Source organism: Trachypithecus francoisi, unplaced genomic scaffold (genome assembly GCF_009764315.1).
Source record: "Trachypithecus francoisi isolate TF-2019V2 unplaced genomic scaffold, Tfra_2.0 Lachesis_group2, whole genome shotgun sequence".
In the NCBI taxonomy this organism is placed as follows: Eukaryota; Metazoa; Chordata; class Mammalia; order Primates; family Cercopithecidae; genus Trachypithecus; species Trachypithecus francoisi.
In genome coordinates, this window is record NW_022681465.1 from 159,623,642 (window position 1) to 159,646,616 (window position 22,975).

General features: G+C 43.5%; 2 protein-coding genes across 8 annotated transcripts in view; one reads left to right on the top strand and one right to left on the bottom strand.

The window, feature by feature from the left end:
• The window catches only part of KIF3A (kinesin family member 3A), a 69,052-nt gene that overhangs the window by 39,981 nt on the left and 6,096 nt on the right, over positions 1-22,975 (top strand). For 3 of the 7 annotated variants that reach the window (XM_033181279.1, XM_033181277.1, XM_033181275.1), the window contains one exon: positions 184-1,241. The exons of 2 other annotated variants lie outside the window; for them this stretch is intronic. In XM_033181279.1, coding sequence (XP_033037170.1) covers positions 184-232 — 49 coding nt within the window. In that variant the 3' untranslated portion in view covers positions 233-1,241. Of the gene's footprint in view, positions 1-183; positions 1,242-7,351; positions 7,484-8,223; positions 8,858-22,975 lie in introns of those variants that run through there. 2 more of the 7 variants (XM_033181278.1, XM_033181276.1) reach the window with 2 other exon arrangements.
• On the bottom strand, positions 13,381-22,387 carry IL4 (interleukin 4). Its single transcript, XM_033181282.1, has 4 exons — positions 22,018-22,387; positions 21,698-21,745; positions 16,017-16,193; positions 13,381-13,573 (listed from the first exon to the last, which is right to left on the bottom strand). Exons 1-4 carry the CDS (start codon positions 22,150-22,152, stop codon positions 13,472-13,474), a joined length of 462 nt encoding a protein of 153 aa, XP_033037173.1. The 5' UTR covers positions 22,153-22,387; the 3' UTR covers positions 13,381-13,471.

Genomic DNA, 22,975 nt, shown 5'->3' on the forward strand with positions numbered 1-22,975 from the left:
TCAGCTTCCTGTAGCCTGAAAAGGTGAGCATTAATTGAACACTTACCATGGTCAAATGTGTCAAATTTTGGCTTGTTTCCAGACTCTATACAGGCCACCCCATATTTTCTATATAATGTAAAATGTTTGCATTTCAGTCTTTTAGGAAAGCATTCATGCTTGCTTTTTTTCTTCTCCAAACAGAAAGCGTTCTGCAAAGCCTGAAACTGTAATTGACTCTTTACTACAGTAAATGTTACAGACTTAAAGTCAGAATAAAAATTAGTGATATTCTCATGCCTGTACAAAATCTTTAATTAAAACAGGGAAGACTTCTCTATAATTTCAGTTGATGGAAACTGTAGATCAATGAATAAGACTGGAAATAATAATTTGCTTAATAACTTTTAGTCTACATATATTAATATAACATTAAAATTGTACAACTGGTGATTGTTCAAATTGTCATACTACTACTCTTCAATTGTACTGTGCAGGGAAGTTGGGGGAGCAGTTCATACTATAGAGAGTTACAGTTTAGATGTGTGTGTAAATCGATTAGTTATTTATCCAACTACTGTATATTTAGGTAACTAGAATTTCAAAATAGAAAAAAAAAACTGTGTCCTGTTTTGCACATAGAAAGAAGCAGATCAGATTGTCCTATGTTACGCTGTTATATATGAATGTTTGGACTGTACATCTAAGAAATGATTCCGTCCTAACACTAACCCACCCAGCCTGTTTAAACACATTCTAATGTCTAACATTTGTTGCATTTTAAGTATGAGATGACTGATCTTATTGATGTTCTGTAGAAAATTTTATAATTTAACAATCTTTGCGAGTATACATGTTTTTTAAAAAGTTGAAAGTGTTTCATCTGAACCTTTCCTAACTTTTTTTTGCCAGTTTGAGTTCAAATCAAATACATCTTATGTTCTGGTTTCATGTTCTCTTGAAATATTGAATTGTACGTAAACATAAAGGATCTACTATTGCAGAAAATTAAGAAGCTAAGTACTGCTCAGTTATCTTTGCCTGCATGTGTATTTTTAAAAATTCACTCTGAAGTGTAACTTACGGATGCTTTTCTTTGAGTTCTAAATTTTGGTGGGAATTACTTTATATCTCCCAGTTGAGAAGGGTCTCCATTTTCCAGAAAATACAGCTAAGCAAGAAAAATATCTTTTAAATACTTTGCCTTTAAAACACTTTTTATTTTGTTTTTCTGTTTTAAAAATAAAATATTATTTTCTGAATTTCTTCTATTGAGTAATCCAGTTAGACCATATTCCTCTACAAATAAAAACTATGTTGATTTCATAGTAAAGTAAGCTGTAATAGAATTATTTTTTTCTGTTGTTGGCTGCTTACGAAATTTTTATTTTTTTTTTTAAAGTTATGCTACTCCTGGCCGGGCACAGTGGCTCACGCCTATAATCCCAGCACTTTGGGAGGCTGAGGCAGGTGGATCACTTGAGGTCAGGAGTTCGAGACCAGCCTGGCCAACATGATGAAACCCTGTCTCTAGTACAAATACAATAATTAGCTGGGTGTGGTGACACACGCCTGTAATCCCAGCTACTTGGGAGACTGAGGCAGGAGAATCGCTTGAACCTGGGAGGCAGAGGTTGCAGTGAGCCAAGATGGCATCACTGCACTCCAGCCTGGGTGATAGGGCAAGACTCCACCTCAAAAAATAAAAATAAAATAAAAGTAAAGTTATGCTACTCCTAAACCACTTAATACATGTTTTGTGGTTTTCAAAATTATGTAATCAGCCCTGAAACACATTGGTTGAAAATATTTTGAGACTTTATAAGTTAGTATTTATTAAATTAATGTCATTTTAATAAGTTTTGTTAAATCCTAGTTTAAATGACAAAGCTGTGTATAGATTAGGGGTGAGTGAAGGTGGAGTACTGGTGAGGTGGTAATAAAAATGTATCCATAAATTTAAAGTCCATTCCATAATTGGAATACTGAATGTCCTGTGTGTGGTGAACATTTTCTAGGTGATTAGAATTGCATTTCACTGGCAGCATTTATTTGTGGTATGTAAGATAGCTAGAAGTTTATTACTTAACTCTGTGGGGCATTGTTTAAATACTGTGAAGAGTTGAGGTAAATATGTGTCTTGTAAAAGCTTTGTGTAATCGGAATATTTTGGTAATTATAAAATGTTTTTGATGATACACATTTAACTCTGTTAGTAATTACTCTAAAGATATCTTAATTTTACCAGTTAAAAAAAAAAATGCTTCTTTTTAAAAGTTCATGTTTCTAACCTTTACAATTCAGTTAATAGGAAAGGAGTAACTTTTTTTTTTTTTTTTTTTTTTGAGACGGAGTCTCGCTCTGTCGCCCAGGCTGGAGTGCAGTGGCCGGATCTCAGCTCACTGCAAGCTCCGCCTCCCGGGTTCACGCCATTCTCCTGCCTCAGCCTCCCGAGTAGCTGGGACTACAGGTGCCCGCCACCTCGCCCGGCTAGCTTTTTGTATTTTTTAGTAGAGACGGGGTTTCACCGTGTTAGCCAGGATGGTCTACGATCTCCTGACCTCGTGATCCGCCCGTCTCGGCCTCCCAAAGTGCTGGGATTACAGGCTTGAGCCACCGCGCCCGGCCAGGAGTAACTTTTAAATCAACGCTTTAAAACATGGAAATTTAAGCCAGTATGTTAGATATTTTTTCTGTCCTACCCTACCATGATAATAAAAAGAAATCTATAAAAAGTCTAAGTAAAAAGCCGATCTATAGAAAGTCAATTGAGAATTTCTTAAAGCAGGCTACTATAGCAGGGGTGTTTGTTTGGAGACAGAGTCTTGCTCTCTTACCTAGGCTGGAGTGCAGTGGGATGATCTCGGCTCACTGCAACCTCTGTCCCTTCAGCCTCCTGAGTTGCTGGAACTATAGCTGTATGCCTCCATGCTTGGCTAATGTTTGTATTTTTTTGTAAGAGGGGGTTTTGCCATGTTGCCCAGGCTGGTCTCTAACTCCTAGAGCTTAAGTAATCTATCTGCCTCAGCCTCCCAAAGTGCTGGGATTACAGGCGTGATTATAGGCCTTGAGCCACCACACCCCACCTACTATAGCAGGTTTTTTTAAAAAACATTATGTTAAAACTGATTATACCAGATGGACATTAAATATCCATCTCAGAAATACCGAAAATTTGATATTTAAGCCTGGCCTGAATTTTTTTTTTTTTTTGAGACAAGAGTCTCACTCTGTCGCCCAGGCTGGAGTGCAGTGGCGCGATCTTGGCTCATTGCAACCTCCGCCTCCTGAGTTCAAGCGATTCTCCTGCCTTAGCCTCCTGAGTAGCTGGGATTATAGGCGGGCACCACCACGCCCTGCTAATTTTTGTATTTTTTTAGTAGAGACCAGGTTTCACCATGTTGGCCAGGCTGGTCTCGAACACCTGACCTTGTGATCTACCCGCCTCGGCCTCCCAAAGTGCTGGGATTACAGGTGTGAGCCACCACACCTGGCCTCAAGCCTGGTCTGAATATCTATATGCAAATATGGGACACTGACTTCAGAGCTATTCATTTAGCTCCAGTCATAGCAATTCTATAGTTTCCTCACATTTACTGTGTCTTTGTCCATAAATGAAATATTTTGTATGGTCAGTGTTAATTTCATGAGATAATATAGATGAACATACTTGCTCATTTTTTGAAATAAATATGCAGATTTAAAATGAGTGGCACATACATATAAATAGGTTATTGAATGGGTATTCTCTTTTCCCTTTAATTTAAAAAGTAACATTTATTTATTAAAAGGAGCATTGGTAGAATTATTGGTTTATAGTATCTTCTTTAATAATCCTTACAATTACATATACTAATAGGATGTTAAAATTATCATAGTGTTTCCTATTTGTGTTTAGATTCTTGTAAAGCATGAGATGAGTAATCAAGGGGAGGGTTGCATCTCCATGTTTGCCCCATGAATAGAATCCATTTGACAAGCCATTTCATTTCCTTTCTGGAGAAAGGGAGTTGTTGTTGTTGTTGTTGTTGTTTTCTTTTTGCAGCAAACATTTAAGGTTGTTTTGGGGGAGGGGGTGGTGCTACTTCCTCTGTAACATGTTTTTAAAACTATGATTATGGTTTTTGGTTGTTTTTTGTTTTGTTTCTTTTTAGTCTGTTTTTAATATCCTTCCCCTTCACTCTTAAGGAAAGTCTTCTTCTTTCCTACAGGGCTGTGAATTAAGGAATGGGTAACGTTTACATTTAAGTACACCAATGTCTGCCCAATTTCCTAGTGTATAGATTTGTTTGTTTTTATTTTTTGTTCTTAAAAATACTAGAAGAAAACATAGATGTTTCTAGTGCCTTTGAACTTATACTGCAGTCTAATTTAAATAATGAATAACTTCAGTAGCATTACTATAATACTGTATACTGGCCAGAATTACAAATTGTACAGTTGGTTGCATTAATTTCAAAAGCCACGCTTTCATTGTATTTTATGTATAAATTATATTTGTTCAAGTTGTATATATTGATATTGTATGTATACATGCAGCATGGTTAAATAAGAATAAAAATCTTTTACCTAATGCCTGTAGTAGTGATCTGCTGCTTTTCTCAACTATCTTTGTGTTTACTTCCACCCTGATATTAATGAGCATGTTCTTTGTGCTTGGCATCTCAATTTGTGGTTAAAAGAGGCCTGTGTAATTTCACACCCAGAAATGCTTAATGTTTTGGGTCTTTTAAGCAGAAATCATGAAGGAAATCTGGGAGAGATGCTATTTACTTCTTTAAACTTTTAGGTTTGGCAGTACATGTGAAGGTTTGTTACATAGATAAACACGTCATGGGATTTTGTTGTACAGATTATTTCATCACCCAGGTATTAAGCCCAATACCCAATAGTTATCTTTTCTGCTCTTCTCCCTCCTCTCATCCTCTCCCTTCAAGTAGACCCCAGTGTCTGTTGTTTCCTTCTTCATGTTCATAAGATCTTATCATTTAGCTCCCACTTATAAGTGACAACATGCAGTATTTGGTTTTCTGTTCCTGTGTTAGTTTGCTAAGGGTAATAGCCTCTAGCTCTATCCATGTTCCCACAAAAGACATGATCTCATTCTTTTTTATGGCTGCATAATATTCCATGGTGTATATGTACCACATTTTCTTTATCCAGTCTGTCATTGATGGACATTTAGGTTGATTCCTTAGAGAAATATGTTCTTTTAATTTAATTTTAGTTTAGTTTAGTTTAGTTTAGTTTTTGAGACAGAGTTCCACTCTTGTTGCCCAGGCTGGAGTGCAATGGCACAGTCTTAGCTCATTGCAACCTCCACCTCCCGGATTCAAGCGATTCTCCTGCCTCAACCTCCTGAGTAACTGGGTTTACAGGCATGCACCACCACACCCAGCTAATTTTGTATTTTTAGTAAAGACGAAATTTCACCATGTTGTTAAGGCTGGTCTTGAACTCCTGACCTCAGGTGATCCACCCACCTCAGCCTCCCAAAGTGCTGGGATTACAGGCCTGAGCCACTGTGCCCAGCTGGACAAACGTTTTTAAATACGCTTCTTCTCATTGATAAAATGTATTTTTCACCAAAAACACTTTTTTTTTTTTTTTTTTTGAGATGGAGTTTTGCTCTTGTTGCCCAGGCTGGAGTGCAGTGGCACGATCTCAGCTCACTGCAACCTCCGCCCCCCAGGTTCAAGTGATTCTCCTGCCTCAGCCTTCAGAGTAGTTGGGACTATAGGCATGTGCCATCATGCCTGGCTAATTTTGTATTTTTAGTGGAGACAGTGTTTCTCCATGTTGGTCAGGCTGGGCTCGAACTCCCAACCTCAGGTGATCCACCCACCTTGGCCTCCCAAAGTGCTGGGATTACAGGTGTGAGCCACCATGCCTGGCCCCAAAAATACTTCTGAGTTTTGTTATCCTTTTCATTAGGTGTTTGAGAACAGAAACCAATTCTCAGGTCTTAGCTTAAGGAAGTGTGTATGTAGAATGTATTCTATGAAAGGTACCATTACTTAGTGGTAACAGTGCCATGATCTCATTCAGAAGCTTAAAGTATCTCCAACCCAGTAACAATTGAGGTTTTGTTAATCATGTTCTTTTGACAAACATTGTTTACCAGGCACTGTGATTGGCAGGCTTAAGAAATTCAAAGTAGAAAACGAGAAATTTTGATTTGTCAACAAGTTTCAAAGGACTAAAATTTTTTTTTTTTTTTTTTTTTTAGACAGAGTCTTGCTCTGTCACCCAGGCTAGAGTGCAGTGGTGCGATCTCAGCTCACTGCAAGCTCCGCCTCCTGGGTTCATGCCATTCTTCTGCCTCAGCCTCCCGAGTAGCTGGGACCATAGGTACCCACCACCATGCCTGGCTAATTTTTTGTATTTTTAGTTGAGACGGGGTTTTACGGTGTTAGCCAAGATGGTCTTGATCTCCTGACCTCGTGATCCACCTGCCTCGGCCTCCCAAAGTGCTGGGATTACAGGCGTGAGCCACCTCGCCCGGCCTAAAATTTTTATTTTTTAATTGACACATAATTATATTATGAGGTACATTGTGATGTTTTGATACAATATATGATGATCAGATCAGGGTAGTTAGTATGTACATCTTCTCAGACATTATTTGCTTGTGTTGTGAACACTCAGTATTTTCTAGCTATTTGAATAGTCATTCTACAGTGCTGTAAAAACACTAGACCTATCTAGCTGTAATTTTGTGTCTCAAATGACTTTGTTTTTAAAGACAGGGTTTTGCCCTATTGCCCAGGCTTGAGTGCAGTGGTGCGTTCAACTCCTGGGCTCAAGTAATCCTTCTGCTTCAGCCTCCTGAGTAACTAGGTGCATGCCCCCACACCTGGCTAATTTTTTATTTTTACTTTTTATTTTTTGAGACAGAGTCTCACTCTGTCACCCAGGCTGGAGTGCAGTGGCGCAATCTCAGCTCACTGCAACCACCGCCTCCCGAGTTCAAGCGATTCTCCTGCCTCAGCCTCCCAAGTAGCTGGTATTACAGACGCACCACCATGCCCGGCTAATTCTGTATTTTCAGTAGAGATGGGGTTTCACCATATTGGCCAGGCTGGTTTTGGACTCCTGACCTCGTGATCTGTCCACCTCGGCTTCCCAAAGCGCTGGGATAACAGGCGTGAGCCACTGCACCTGGCGTCAAGTGACTTTTTAAAAATGTGTTTTTTGTAGGGGCGGAAACTCCTCTGGCCGTTCCAGGGGTCTTCCTCTCCACCACTTCCAGCTTATGTAAAAGTCTTACCTGTGTGTAGAACATGAAGACAGAATTAAAGGCCTGCCTTGGCATGTACAAGATAATAAATTGCGCTGCCTTTGCCCCTTTTGCCCCTCTTCTCCAATTGAGTTCTGGAGCTATGGTATCCAGTTTCATCAAGCAATACCATTGAGCCACTGCCTTACAAAACCTGTTACTGCCTGTGTTGTCGGGATGCTGCTGAAGACATTGTCCATCCTATCATCTTGTGAAGACTCTCAAGAAAAATTTCTTTTTTTTTTTTTTGAGACGGAGTTTCGCTCTGTCGCCCGGGCTGGAGTGCAGTGGCCGGATCTCAGCTCACTGCAAGCTCCGCCTCCCGGGTTCCCGCCATTCTCCTGCCTCAGCCTCCCGAGTAGCTGGGACTACAGACGCCCGCCACCTCGCCCGGCTAGCTTTTTGTATTTTTTTTAGTAGAGACGGGGTTTCACCGTGTTAGCCAGGATGGTCTCGATCTCCTGACCTCGTGATCCGCCCGTCTCGGCCTCCCAAAGTGCTGGGATTACAGGCTTGAGCCACCGCACCCGGCCAAGAAAAATTTCTTTTAAAGCTAAGTACCAGATAATTATATCAGACTATTTTCTCCCTGTATGTATAAAAAGAGTGAGGTAAAATATGCATTTTCCACTGTGCTTTCGCTGATAGGACTATAATATCTGATGACCTGCTTATAGTCTTATTTTTCTCTGGATCATCATTTCCTCCTACTCCCTTTCTTCTTTCATCCTAAAAATGTTATTTTCTGTCTTAATCTTTTCCAGTACATCACTTTGAATCCATTTTTAAAACAAGGTAGAGTAAAAATCACTAAAGACCACCGTTAGCCTGTGCCTTTATAGGAGAAGTTAACACAGTTCTGAAGCCACAGCCTGAACTTAAAGCAAGCTGGAGGAGCCTTCCAAACACATTTATTAATTATTATCTCAATTTCTCTTTCTTAAACTGTTTCATTTGCAAAGCAGATCAGGTATTCAGTCCTTTTTCGGAAGTTGAACGAATGTGTGGGAAAATGATTACGAAGAGGCTACTTCAAAAAGAACCTGTTTCCTCTCAGCATTTATCTTGGGCTTCCTGTGACCCAATCTTCAAGTGACTTTTATCAACGTTATCAGAACATCAGATTGTCTTACCCAAACACGTTTATGGCTCTGACTAAAGAATATGACAGATCACACATTCCTCTCCACCTGCTCCCCTCCCCCATCCCTTTTTAGAGGGCTGGGGAAATTTTAGTTTTTAATCAAAGGCTTTATTTCTCCAGTTGTGCAAAGGAATTTAACTGGGACTTTACAACTGAATAAAGTGTTTCTCAGAGTCGATACTAATCTTAGCAAGAGGATATTGCCTAACCCAACCTAAAAGCAGCAGAGATATTACAGAAATACTATGTTGGCCTTGATTTCTACCTCACCATGAGTTATGCTACTCACCAGGTAGCCTGTTTTGTTTTTTATTTTTAGAGACAGGGTCTCACTCTGTCACCCAGGTTGGAGTGTAGTGTCACAATCATAGGTTACTCAAACTATGCACCCGGCCTATTTGTGTTTTAGAAAAACAACTGCTGGACCAGGCACGGTGGCTAACGCCTGTAATCCTGGCACTTTGGGAGGCTGAGGCTGGCGGATCATGAGGTCAAGAGATCAAGACCATCCTGGCCAACATGGTGAAACCCCGTCTCTACTAAAAATACAGAAAAAGTAGCTGGGCGTGGTGGCATGCACTCGTAGTCCCAGCTACTCAGGAGGCTGAGACAGGAGGATCACTTAAACCTGGGAGGCAGAGGTTGCAGGGAGCCAAGATCACACCACTGCACTCCAGCCTGGTGACAGAGTGAGATTCCATCTCAAAAAGAAAAAAAAGAGAAAAAAGAAAAGAGAGAAACAACTGCTGGAGAGATTGTGAAGGATTAGAGGGAGCAAGTCACGGATGGTGGTTGGGAGAACAGATGTTATACACACCTGTGTCCCTGAGGTGGAAAGGGTCATCAGCCAGAGGAGTAACCGCCCTCTCTTCTCAGCTGTTCTGCTTGCACTCCTGATTGGTATAAACTGAGGGAGCAAATGTGTCCCCTTATTCATGTTGCATGGGTGATTGGTATAAACTGAGGGAGCAAATGTGTCCTCTTATTCATGTTGCGTGGGTGTGCGGTGAGCAGACAAAACATCAAAACAAATTTTTGTTTGGCTTAACTGGCTAATCAGAAACTAGAAGGAGTAGACAGCTTAGAGACTGAAAGTTGGAGTAGGAAGAAGTTGACAGGTTGGATTAGAAGTAGCCACTTTAGGCTGGGTGTGGTGGCTCATGCCTGTAATCCCAGCACTTTGGGAGGCCGAGGTGGGTGGATCACCTGAGCTCAGGAGTTCAAGACCAGCCTGGTCAACACAGTGAAACCCCATCTCTACTAATAATACAAAAAAATGAGCCAGGCGTGGTGGCAGGCACCTGTAATCCCAGCTACTCAGGAGGCTGAGGCAGAATTGCTTGAAGCTGGGAGGTGGAGATTGCAGTGAGCCAAGATCTCCCCACTGCACTCCAGCCTGGGTGACAAAGTAAGACTCTGTCTCATTAAAAAAAAAAAAAAAAAAGCACTTTAGAGAGCCAAGGAGAGGGTGTCTGGGTACTTAGGGCAAAAGCCCAGTTGAGGAAACACTGGGCGTGACAGCTAACTGGGGATTTTAGTACTCCACCTGGGAATGGAACTTCAACTTGAGCTAATAAATTAAATCTAGAAATCAGCTCCAAGACTAGAGAAAGTGACTGCTTTGCTCCTAGTGGAAGCTGCTAGGAACTGAGAAGCCAGCCCTGTGTGTCATAGGCCAGTCTGTGCCTAGCTTCATAAGAAAGCTCTGTGTTGTACTTAGCCTTGAGGTTCCCATCCTTAGGTGATGTGGGCACCCTGAGGTTATGTGGAGGAGGGCAGAGAAAAACCAAGAGCAGGGTCAATGACATGGACAGCAACAAGCAGAGCCCCTGTGGCATTTGTAACAGAGGTGACCCTTTGTAACTGTAGCCCAACAATGTTTCAATAAAAGCCATAGATTGGAGCCGAATCATTTTTTGATTCATTTATCCAATAAATAATTATTACGCCCTAGATGCCAGTTACAGATAGTTTATTCATTGGCAAAAGGTAGAGGTAGCTGATGGATAGCCAGGAGGGAAAGGTTCAGTCTTGCTGTGGATGTCATATTCCACACGCAGACAAAAGGCGTGTCCCATGAAGCAGGCACGGGCTGTGGCTGAGTTTGCTACATAAATGTGCTCAGATGACAAGCATCTTAACTTTCACTTAATCCTGAAGTCTTTTCACCCACTGTTTTAATAAGTATCCGCCTCAATTTGTGTTCTCATTCTCTTCGGAAATTCAAAGGATTGTTGTTGTTGCGTGTTTGCATCCAGAGTCCAGGACTGCCTGACTGGGAGTAAATGGGAATGTGAGTTGCATCTTGCCTAATGAAGCTTTTGTGGCGACAGACCTGCCTAGAGTCAGCATGTGTCCTTTCCATGGCCTGTTCTAAATCTTCCTACTTTCCTTTACCATCCTGTCCTCATATACAAACTGTAACCCACTACCCATATCCTGTGGCAGACTACAGCTCACATTAGCCATTGAATGCAAATGAGCCTCAATCAAAGAAGAAAGGAAATTAAAATTTACAGTATATGTCTTCTCCGATTGGCCTGAGAAGCCTCCATGACTCTCATAGCTATTTACTGCCCTTGGCATGCTGGTATTTTATGTGGGCAGGGTGAAACTGGCTGTGGTCAGGGTGAGACTTGAAGCTTTTGATTTGTTCCCTTATTTTGAAAGGGTTAAAAAGATGTTACATGTTTTGGTGTAATTTTAGTACTCGTATTAATTCTGTCACATCTCTGTAAGCGAGGATGAAAAGAGAGTGCTCAATCACTGTTACTAGATCCATATTCTTGCAGAGAACAAGTCTTCAAAAGGCAAGTTTTGATGACGCTTGGGTTTTTTTCCCCTTTTAATTTTTTTTAAATAACAGCTTTATTGAGATAGAATTCACCTACTACCAAATTTATCCTTTTAAAGTGTACGATTCAGTGGTTTTTAGTGTATTCATAGAATTGTGCAGCCATCACCATTATCTAATATCAGAATATTTTCATCACCCCTGAAAGAAACCCCACCCCCATTATCAATCACTCCCCTTGCCTCCACACCCGCCCCCTGCCCACAGCCTGTAGCAATCAATATTCTATTTTTGCCTCCATGGATTCATTCTCCTGTTCTGAATAATTCGTATTAGTAGAATCATACCATACGTGGTCTTCCGTATTCGGTTTCTTTCCCATCACATACTGTTTCCAAGGTTCATCCGAGTTGTGGCCTGTGTCAGTACTTTGTTTCTTTTTATTGACAAATAATATTGCATTGTATGGATATGCCACATTTTGTTTATCCATCAGGTGATTGACATTTTGATTGCTTCTACTTTTTTTTTTTTTCTTTGAGACAGAGTCTTCTTCTGTTGCCCAGGCTGGTGTATAGTGGTGCAGTCATAGCTCATTGTAGCCTCAACCTCCCAGGCGTGAGCCATCCTCCCGCCTCAGCCTCTCCAGCAGCTGGGACTACAGGCATGTGCCACCATGCTAAGCTAGTTTTTTGTAGAGACAGGGTTTTTCCATGTTGCCCAGGCTGGTCTTGAACTCCTGGCCTCAGGTGATCCTCCCACCTTGGCCTCCCGAAGTGCTGGGATTACAGGCATGAGCCACTGTGCCCAGCCACTTCTACTTTTTTGCTATTATGAATAATGTTGCTATGAACATTTGTGGAGAGGTTTTTGTGTGGACATGTGTTCCTAGTTCCCTTGGGTATATACCTAGGATTGGAATTGCTGGGTCATAAACTATTTTATCCTTTTGAGGAACTGCCAATTGTTTTCCAAAGTGACTACACCATTTTTCAATCACTCCAGCAATGTAGGAGGGCTCCAATTTTTCTACGTCTTCACCAACACTTACTGTCTTTTAAATGTTATTTCTTCTTTAATGAAAAAACTTCATTTATGCATGTGGTAACACACACACACACACACTTACAATGGAAAGCCAAAAGCCTCCAGCCCTGTTTCACCCCTCCTTAGTCCAAGTCCCATTCCCAGCAAACCATCTTCCTTTTTGTTTTTAGTTTTTCCATGACTATCATTATAATTCCAAAGATTTCTTGATTCATTCATTATTATTTTTTCTTCTTTTTATTATGAAAACTTTCAATTATGTATAAAAGCAGAATAGTATAATCAGCCCCCTGTACACATCCCCAGCTGCAACAACTGTCAATCTATGACCATTTTTACCAACTGTTTTTTGCTTTATCAATGTTAGATATCATATATTTATTTCCCTATTGAAGAAAGAGAATTTACCTAATTTATTCTACCTCTTCCAAATTTTTATAGTAAATTATTTTTCATTCTTCTATTACCTTTGTAATTCTGATAAATCCCTAAACCTTGTGTTCTTGTTCCATCCACCGTAGACAGTGTTATTGAACTCCCCCTTCTCCTTGCAAGCTGGAGATAGCAGTGCCCACCTCTCTTTCTTTTCTTCTGCTTTCACCTCCCAGCCTTTTCCAGCTATAGCTCTTATATTGTTCTGTGGATAGCAATTTATAGTCTGTTCTCTAATCGTCATCAAGTCTTCTGTGCCTTGTCTATTGGTTGGTTCTAAGACTTGAGAGTCAAGATAATTTACATTATTACGACTTTAAATATCATTCACTGTAGAGCCATGTGGTGTACTGAGGATTACTTCTTTTCTTCTGTAGACTCTGTGTAACAATCCTTGTGCCAATGGGGGAAGAACATTTTAGACATCCAGTTGATACCTTTTCTGTTCAGAAATATATGGTAATCCGTAGCACTCATGGACCCACAGTGTTTTATTTACATCTTGTGTGGCCTTGTATTCTTTAATTATCTTGTGCGTTATATCCCTAACTCGAGAGGGAACTCCTTGAGGGGGAAGTGGTCTTTCCTGTTTTGCTCCCACAGCATTTATAGTTTCTTGGTAAATTAAATTGATTTCCCTAACAGTTGCAAACCATGATTTTGTTTGTCGAGTAAACATAGCCAATACCTTAAATGCCATTGCTGTTAGATTCTATATATACTTTATTTTATGATGAGTTATAAATATATAAATATTTTAAAAATAAAACTATTAAAAACTCATAAATTAAAATATTCAGCTCCGACACTTTGAATATTTCTCTTTCATGATCGTCTTTAGCCTTTCCAAGAAGTCTTCCAACGTACTCTGGCTGGCTTCCTTCACAGGACAGGAGTTCTACAAAAGAAATACTTAATTAGCTTGCATTGGTAAGCATTTGTCTTGCCTGCCTGTCTACTTGATCAAGCCTACTCTGGCACTTGCCACCTGAACACTTACCAAACCAAGGCCTCCAGTCTAGCCTGACTGGGGGGAGTCTCTATCACTAGGCCAGCAGGTTTTGCCTGTTTTGGGTGCATTACTACTTACACTTCTAGAAATGGTTACTGTATACCATTACCTATCTGCTTTTGGGGTAGGCAGGGCGGCGGGGAGTGCAGTCTCTGGAGAGGTGTGTCACAGCTAGGTGCTTGCTCAGAGGGTGGAACTAGAAGGTGCTGGCTCAGACCTGCCCGTGCTCTACTGGGCCTTCTGCATGGCTGGCTGGACTGCTGAGAGAGATTCAGTCATGTGGCCCTTCTGTCATTAAACAGCAGCACTGCAGCACAGCAGCCCTAAAGGTGGGAAGGATTCCAGATGCTACCCCCAGGCCACTGCTTCAGTTTGAATCTCAGCTCTACCATTTATTTATTGTATTGCTGAGAACATACTACTTAATTTATAAAAGCTTCGGTTTATTTTGTAAAGTCAGGACAATTGTCTGCCTACTTGCCTGCTTCATAAGATAATGGAGAGAATTACAAGAGAATATGTGTTGTGCCAAGTTCCTATCCCATGACCTATCCCATTGTCTACAAGGTGATAGGCCCAAAGAAGGGATACATGTCCTTGTTCTCTTCTAAAGCCAATTAATTCCTCCACTCGATATTAGATAACATCCGCTCTGGGCCACAAGGACTTCTGCCCTCTAATGATTCCTCCTCTTTCTCCTCTCTTCAGTTCTCCCTACTCCACCAGACCGTTCCCCCAGGTGCATTAGCATGCTGGGTATACCCTCCACCTTAAAAGAGTTTCCCTCACTCCATAACCGCCCTGCAGCCATGGTTCAGTTTCTCTGCAGCCTTATAGCTAAACACCTTCAAAGAGTATTCTGCCCTCACTGTTCCTTCTTTGGCTTCTCTCACCGCCCCATCCTCGGTAAGCCCATTCCAGCTGGACTTTCCTTCCTGCTTCTCCATTTACATCAGCCTCACCCATGACCTCCATCAGTCAAACCCAGGGGCCTTTCTCAGTCCTCACCTGACCTGACCTTTCAGTACATTTGAAACAGTCGACCCTCCCTCTGTGAGTGTCCTCACCGGCCTCCTGGGATACTGCCCACTCTCCAGTGTTCTCCTGCCTTACTGGTCTACTCCTCAGGCCCCTTTACTGGATCCTCCTCTCCTGACCTCCATGTGTTGATCTCAGGCTCAGTCCTTTGATCTCTCCCTTTCTGTCATTCAGACTTTCAATAGCATCTATCTAAGGACTCTCCTTTTTGTACTGCAAGTTCTGACCTCTCCCCTAAGTTCCAGACTTTTCTAACCATCTTCTCAACACCTTCATTTGGCTGTCCAACAGCCACCTTACATGTACAATGTACAAAATTGAACTCTTGATCTTCTGCTTAACCTCCAGCCGTGCCTTGCCCCCAGTCTTCCATCTCTCTGTAAACAGTACTAACCATCGCCAGAGGGGTTTAGGCAGGAATGAAGAGGTCATCTTTTCCTCCCCTGTATCTTACCCGTTACAACTGATCTGTCAGCAAATCCTGGTTTTATTTTTAGTCATATCCCAAATCTATTCACTGCTCCCATCCTGTCCATGCCACCATCATCTCTAGCCTGGTTTACTTTGGTAGCCTCCCAACAGACCATCTTGCTTCTATGCTTCCCCCTTTCAGCCTATTTACCACACAGTAGCCAGACTGACCCTTTTAAATCACGTAAATCAGATCGTACAGTCTTTGCCCTGCCCAAAGCTCTGCAGGTGTTCCCTGCCATACTCGTGGTGGAATCTCAAGGCCTTGTGTGATCTGCTGTCCTAGAAACCCCCCCTCACTCACTGTGATCCAGCCACACTGGCCTTCCTACTGGTCTTTGAATACAGGAAGTTCATTTCCATCCTAAGGCCTTTGCATAGCTCCTCCTTCTGCCTGGAATGGCCTCTCCCCAGTTAGTCATGTGGCCTGCTCCCTCACTTAATTCAAATATCTGCTCAGATAATGTCACCAGCTCCTAAGTCAGCCCCTCCCCCGTGACCCTTATGTTCTTTATTCCTGTGTTTTTCTTTGTAGCATGTATCACTACTGGGCATCATTTTACATGTTTGTTTTTCTAACTCTCCCACTAGAACATTCCACGAGAACAGGGACTTGGCCTGCGTGTCTTTAGTGACACGTCCTCAGCACCTAGAACCGCACCCAGCACTTATGGAACTTCAGCAAATACTTAGTGAATGAGTGAATGAATGAATGAGTTAACCAAGGGTGCTGCAGCTCCTAAGGAGGAGTGTTTAGAAGTGAGGCTGCTGTCCACCAGGAGCCAAGCTGCCAGCTTGCTAGGAATACAGTACAGCTTACCAAGCCTGCCAGGCCCCAGAGGTTCCTGTCCAGCCGTTTCAGGAATCGGATCAGCTGCTTGTGCCTGTGGAACTGCTGTGCAGTCGCACCCAGGCAGCGAGTGTCCTTCTCATGGTGGCTGTAGAACTGCCGGAGCACAGTCGCAGCCCTGCAGAAGGTTTCCTTCTCAGTTGTGTTCTGGAAAGACAAATGCCACAGATAGCCATGTGCCAGCTCCATTTGGAGGATGGGAGAGAGATTTTTTCCTCTTGATTTCTTCTTTCCAGGGGGACAAACGGAGGTGAGTTTGCTCAACTACAGACCTGTCTTCAAGTATTCCACTGAAGGAAGGCTGCTTGCCACAGACATAAACCTCTGTCAACAACCTCTCCCAATTGCAAACGCAGCAGCCTTCTCCCCAGAACCTCCTAGTTTCCTTTCTCTCGGAGGATTTTGCTGAAAGGGTACCTGAATAAAGCCACCCCACAAGGAAAGGGCACAGTGGGGACTAGAATGCAGGACCATCATCTGTCGCTACAGCCCACGTTCCGCGTCCGTATCTCTATATCCCACGAGCTATTCTGCTATGGACAGTGCCCACATGAGCTCTCAGTCAGGTTCTGCTCTCGTTCCCAAAGGTTTTAAAATGCAGCTTTCCCTGGAAATCCTGCATGCCTGTTGAATAAATGAGTTCACATCCTTTGGCCTGGACTCTGCTGCTTTGGGCAGCACTGTCCGTTTGGCCCTCCCCATGGGAGAGGAGAGCAGCACATGGTCCAAGTGAGGAGCTAAGACGTTACCCCAGGCAGCAAGATACAAGTGTACAGATTGGGGATAGGTGTCCTGGGAGGTCAGGAGAGGCTCTGGGAGCAGGTGCCACTGAGCTGAGCATTGGGCAGAGTTTCTGTAAGGGGCCTTTTGGCCCCAAATGGTGTGGAGTGAGACTCTCCCTGGAATGCTGGCAACTGTGAGGGTCTGACCACATGGCTCTTCCTGGGGCCCTTAACCTTAGAGAAGGGAATGGACATGCAGGGAGACAAGTCATTGGGAACCCAGGAGAGGGATTTTGTCTAGGTCTGAACTGGTCTGTCCTCTCATTTTTCACTGAAGAACAAAGATGCAGAACTTGGAGAGGGTTCTTAGCTTGAGCCTAGTTCCTTTATCCAGTTCAGATAAAGCTATCCCCAGCCTCTTCCCTGACATGCTCTGGTCCCTTGCTACTCCAAGTGTGGTCCATGACCAGAAGCATGGACATCACTGGGAGCTTCTTAGAAATACAGAATCTCAGACCACCCATGCCCCACCCAGACCCTCTGAATCAGAACAGTGACAAGATCCTCAGGGATTTCTATCAGCAGCACTGTCCAAGCAACTTTCAGGTTCTTATAGTTACATTTTTTTTTCTGATGATCAAGGTAACATGTATTTACTATAAAGGTAATATATATTCAGCCGGGCGCGGTGGCTCAAGCCTGTAATCCCAGCACTTTGGGAGGCCGAGGCAGGTGGATCACGAGGTCAGGAGATCGAGGCCATCCTGGCTAACACGGTGAAACCCCGTCTCTACTAAGAAAAATACAAAAAAAAACTAGCCGGGCGAGGTGGCGGCGCTTGTAGTCCCAGCTACTCGGGAGGCTGAGGCAGGAGAATGGCGGGAACCCGGGAGGCGGAGCTTGCAGTGAGCTGAGATCCGGCCACTGCACTCCAGCCTGGGCGACAGAGCGAGACTCCGTCTCAAAAAAAAAAAAAAAAAAAGTAATACATATTCAACAAAAGTACATTCACTCATCCCATCAGCCAGAGGTAACTACTGCTGTTAATATTTTGGTAAATATCATCACACTTTAAAAAACACTTTTTAAAATAGGGATCAACTGTTGATACTGTTTTGTAACTTTTTTACTCTTTATATATACTACAAGCATTTCCTAAGCCCTTCAGTGGTATTTGAGAACATGGGTTTGAGAGCTGCATAGAAACGCATTGCATAGTGGTGCTGTCATTTGTCAGGCCCCTTTACAATTGTAATTTGCCTTATTTACAGCCGCTTTTTGTTTCTGTAAATAAGTGGCAGTGAGTAAACTATATAAATCTTTGTGTTCATCTCTTATGTATATAGGCTATATTCTAGGAATGCAGTTCATATTTTAACGTTTTTTTCAGGAAGATCTAGACCCAGATTGAGGCACCAGAATCCCAGGCTACGGAAGCTTCCCCTTTCCTTTGTGGGGCGTGACGTCCCATGGGCAGAGCGGTTGGAAAGACATTTACTTAATGAACTGACTGAGAGTCACTCCTGGTTCCTGATTCTAGTTGGAAATATAAGAGTGTGTCAGTATTTTTGGGCTCTTGGAGCCAAGAAACAGACCTCTCTGGGCTTTGTGGGCGAGTCGAGGTGGAGGGGACACAGGAGCTGGTGGGGGGCGGCAGATGCTACCTGAGTGTCTGGAGGGGGGCAGACATGCATGCTGCTGCAGAGGGAACAGTGAGATTCAAGAAGGCCAAAAAACCTTTGCTTCTTTTCCCACAAACCTTGGTGAGATTTTTCTGAAATGCTGGCTTGGAACCTGGAAATTAAACTTAATTTTGACCCATATATGGCCACATAGTATAGGAAAAAATCCTCTGAAGATATTTTTCAAAGGACTTTCTAAAGGAAACAAGGATAAAATAAGAATTGAAAAGAGTCTGCATTAAATGGGAAAATTTTAAAAGAATACATCCTAAGGGCAGCTTTAGTGCGAGGCCTTTACGTTTTAGTTGCTCTGGTATCGCAGCGAGGGGGCGACACTCCGTCCCTGCTGTGACCCCGGACTCCTTCCACCTGCCTGTCTAGCTCCGGCTGCTGAGTGTGTCTGCCAGTGGCTCAGGGAGTGCACTTTGACAGCCTGGCTGACCTCACCATTGAGAACTGCTTAGGGAGTGACTGAGAAGGAAGTCTGTCCCTCCCGGGAATGTCAGGAAACAGCCACTTGGGAGATTTCTTCTGTGGCAGTGACTCTGTGAGAGTTCTAACTTGGTTCTTGACCAACCTCACTTGAGGACCATACAAATCCAGCCTGACTGGCACCGCATTCATTATCTCCCGTCCTGCCCAGGGTAGTCAGCTGGTGCTCTATATGAGAAACTCCTTCAAAAAACAGAGATATTTGAGGTTCATTATGGAACTCTCTGTAGAATTATGAACCTTAGCTCTCTTTGGTAAGTAGGAAATAGCTCCATCTACTCGTCCACCCAAGAAACCCTTCATCGGCCAGCCAGCTTGCTTCTTCCCACTCTGCTATTCCTCAGACAGCCTTGACTTCATAGACACCCCAACAGGTGTTACCTGTGAAGCCCAGGACCTAGATCAGTGCCTTCTTTCCAGCAACTGCCAAGAGTAGAATGCTACCCAACTTAGAGATACTAACATTCTTGTTCCCCCGAAGAAATAAAATCAATAGGCTGGATTTTGGAAAGATGTTTTCTTTGGGAACACAAAGAAGTACCTTTCCCTCTGCATACCACCTGTGTAGGTTTTTGAAAATAGCAACATTTCACTGTTCTGAAATATCTTAACATGTAAGTAAGCAGTGCTGAATCTTCGAGGGGAAGAAAAGAGTAGAAGAGTGAGATTGAGAACTCCAGGAGGATGAAGTTCGGGGAAGGCAAATGAGACAGGTAAGAGTAAAGGCAGGCAGTGGGGATTGTTGTAGGAGATGTCTGTGTGTGTGAGAGGGAGGTGAGTGAGGACTGAGTGAAGGACAGGAGGGCAGTGGTGTCCTGGCCTGCGCCTGGAGGTCTTCCAGAAACAGCCCAGATGGATAGCCCCAGGCTTGGCATCCTGGAGGGTTTGATCCTTTCCAACCTGGGCACCTCCTTCTTAGAATCATCGCTTCTCTGCAACGTGTCCTTGCTTTTAATCAGGGTTATATCATCTCACAATAACACTTTCCACTAACTCAAGAACTGGATTCCAATCAACCTTGCAATCACCTTCAGAATCACTTTCGTATCTTCACATGTGGAAACTGAGGTGCAGAGAGGTGTGAAGATGTGCCGAAGGCCAGCCACACAGCTAGTCAGTGGCAGAGCTGGGTCTAAAACCATAGGCAGTCTCACCTCCAGGCCCTCAACCCTCACCCTTCCTCCAGGCCTGGCTTCTAGTGAGGTGGCCCTTCCCTTGGCTTTGTTAGAGCCTTCTCAGCAGTGCCACAGGCCTCCAGAGACCCAGTGCTCAACCCGGTGGACTCTTGGCTTCTAGTAGGAGCCATCTCGGTTGGAAAGACTTAGAAAATGTGTGTGTGTATATACATACATATATGTGTATATACACGCACCCACACACACACACACACACACACATAAACTGTTGTCCAGGTGCAGTGGCTAATCCCAGCACTTTGGGAGGCCGAGGCGGATGGATTGCTTGAGCTCAGAAGTTTGAGATAAGCCTGGACAAAATGAAATGGCAAGACCCCATCTCTACAACAAAAATACAAAAATTAGCCAGGCGTGGTGGCACAGACCTGTCATCCCAGTTACTTGGGAGGCTGAGGTGGGAGGATAGTTTGAGCCTGGGAGGTGGAGGCTGCTGTGAGCTGAAATCGCACCACTGCACTCTAGCCTGGGTGACAGAGCAAGACCCTATCTCAAAAGAAAAAAAAAAACAAAGTGTGGATTTGCCCTTCAGGAATCTCATCCTGTATTGAACTCCTGGGATAACCTTTAATGAAATGAGATAGTCCAGATAAAGGCCCGAAGAGCAGTTTCCCTCATGAAGCAGGATGGGCCCTGTTCTATGGCCTGGGTGCCAGGGTGTGACCCTGCCCAACACACAGGGCTTCACTCCTGGCCAAATCATCCCCCTAGTTCGCATGGAAAGCAGTAGTTAGGAGACCACTGTCAAATTGAGGCTTTGGGGCTTTCATTCTCAGCCGTGTGTTTCCATGAAAACAGGAACTGAAATGCACAAAACTATTGATACGGCTGTAGTCATGTGTTTGTCAGAGAAAATGCACTATCAGCTGTCAAATCTATCTCCTCCCACTACAGATAGAGGGGTGGGGGTGAGGCAGCACAGGAGGCAGAGAGGCGAGGTGCCCCGGCAGCCGGAAGCAGGGATGTGCTGGATGCTGCCCAGCAGGATGGTTCCGGACCGAGCTGGAGGGGAATTCGGCCTGCCAGAGCAAGCTGAGGGGCCCTGGACCGCCAGCCCTGGAACCCAGAGGGCTGTTAGGTGGCCAGGCTGTGGAAGAGGAGGGGCTCTGGTGATACCTTTTCTGTTGCCATAGGAAGTCTCTTAGACAAAATGAAAGCTCCCTCAACCTGCCATCTCAATATCTGTTTCTGTGAGAGTATTTGGTTTTTCAGAAATGTATGGGCCAGAAAAATTCTCCCATTCAACAGGCATTTATTGAGTGCCTCCTACGTTCCAGGCACTATGCCAAAGCTAAGTAAAACCCAAGAGGGCTTTTCTTTGACCAGGATCTGAGTCAGGACTATAGCATGTAAGCTTTCTATTACACATCTTCTAAATCAAGTGAAACCAGAAAGACCAAAACATGCTTAAGAGTAAAAATCAGACTTCTCATTCTTTGAAAACATCTAACACCTTAGAGTTAATTTGGGCCCGCTCGTTTTCCATTAGACAAGTTTCTTATTCAGACACTTGGGGATGGATCTCCCCATTTGCTAAAACAGAACGTGGGACGGCTTCTTACCTTGGAGGCAGCAAGGATGTCCGTTACGGTCAACTCGGTGCACAGAGTCTTGGTCCAGGCAGAAACGAGAGAGCAAGAGACAGAGTTAACCTCCAACTGGACAGAGCAGTCCTTGATGAGCATCTCTCACTCCCTCCAACTGAGGAAACTTCCTACAAACCCTCAGAAAAAAGAGTGGCAGGGGAAGCCTCGCTGTGTGCCCTGGGCTGCCACCAACCACCAGTTCCAACTTCTCTAGCAACTGTTAACGTTTTCGTGGCCTAGAAATACTGACAGCATCACCAGAACATCTGGAGAGATGGTGCCAGATAGGAACTCACCTTCTGCTCTGTGAGGCTGTTCAAAGTTTCGATGATCTCCCGTAAGGCGTTATGGCAGTTGTGTCCGTGGACAAAGTTGCCAGCACATGCTAGCAGGAAGAACAGAGGGGGAAGCAGTTGGGAGGTGAGACCCATTAATAGGTGTCAATTTGCAGTGACAATGTGAGACAATTAGTTTATCAGGAGAAGCTAACGATGCAATGCTGACAAAGATATCTCTATATATAGATTTAAAATTGCTGAAACCGAGGGAAAATGAGTTTACATTGGAAATTTTCGTTACACCAGATTGTCAGTCACTTGGGGCCAATCAGCACCTCTCTTCCAGGAGAAAAAATGCCTCACAAACAGGTAAAATGTTCCTGTGAAATCAGACCAATAGGAAAATGAAACCTTTTAAAAAAATTAACTACAAAGTTTCAGCATAGGAAATTACACCATAATTTGCTCTTTAGATTAATCTTATCAGCTTGGGGCTGCTGCTGGCTTTTTGCTTTGCATAGAATGGAGAGGCCACAGGTGTCCGAATTTGTTGTAATGCAGTCCTCCTGGGGAAAGATAGAGTAATATCAAGAAAGTTTGACTTGAAAAATATTTTAACCTGGCTTCTTCCAAGTACAGGTGGCATCTTGGAAACTGTCCTGTCGTGGAAAAGCTGATCTGGGGCTCTTTCTCTGCGTAGAGGGAGAATAACAGGCAGACTCTCCTGCCCCAGCACTGGGGGACAATGTTCTCCCAAGTTTAGGTGTTTAGAGAAGGACAGGTCACATCAGGTGAGGCCTAGTTTGGGTCCCAGCAGGTCCATAAGGTCCTTACCCATAAGGAAGCCCTTGGCAAGGTAAGTCTATTCTGAGGTTTCAGGAATAACTTTTTTTTTTTTCTGAGACAGGGTCTCACTTTGTCACCCAGGCTGGAATGCAGTGTTGTGATCAGGGCTCACTGCAGCCTCGACCTCCCA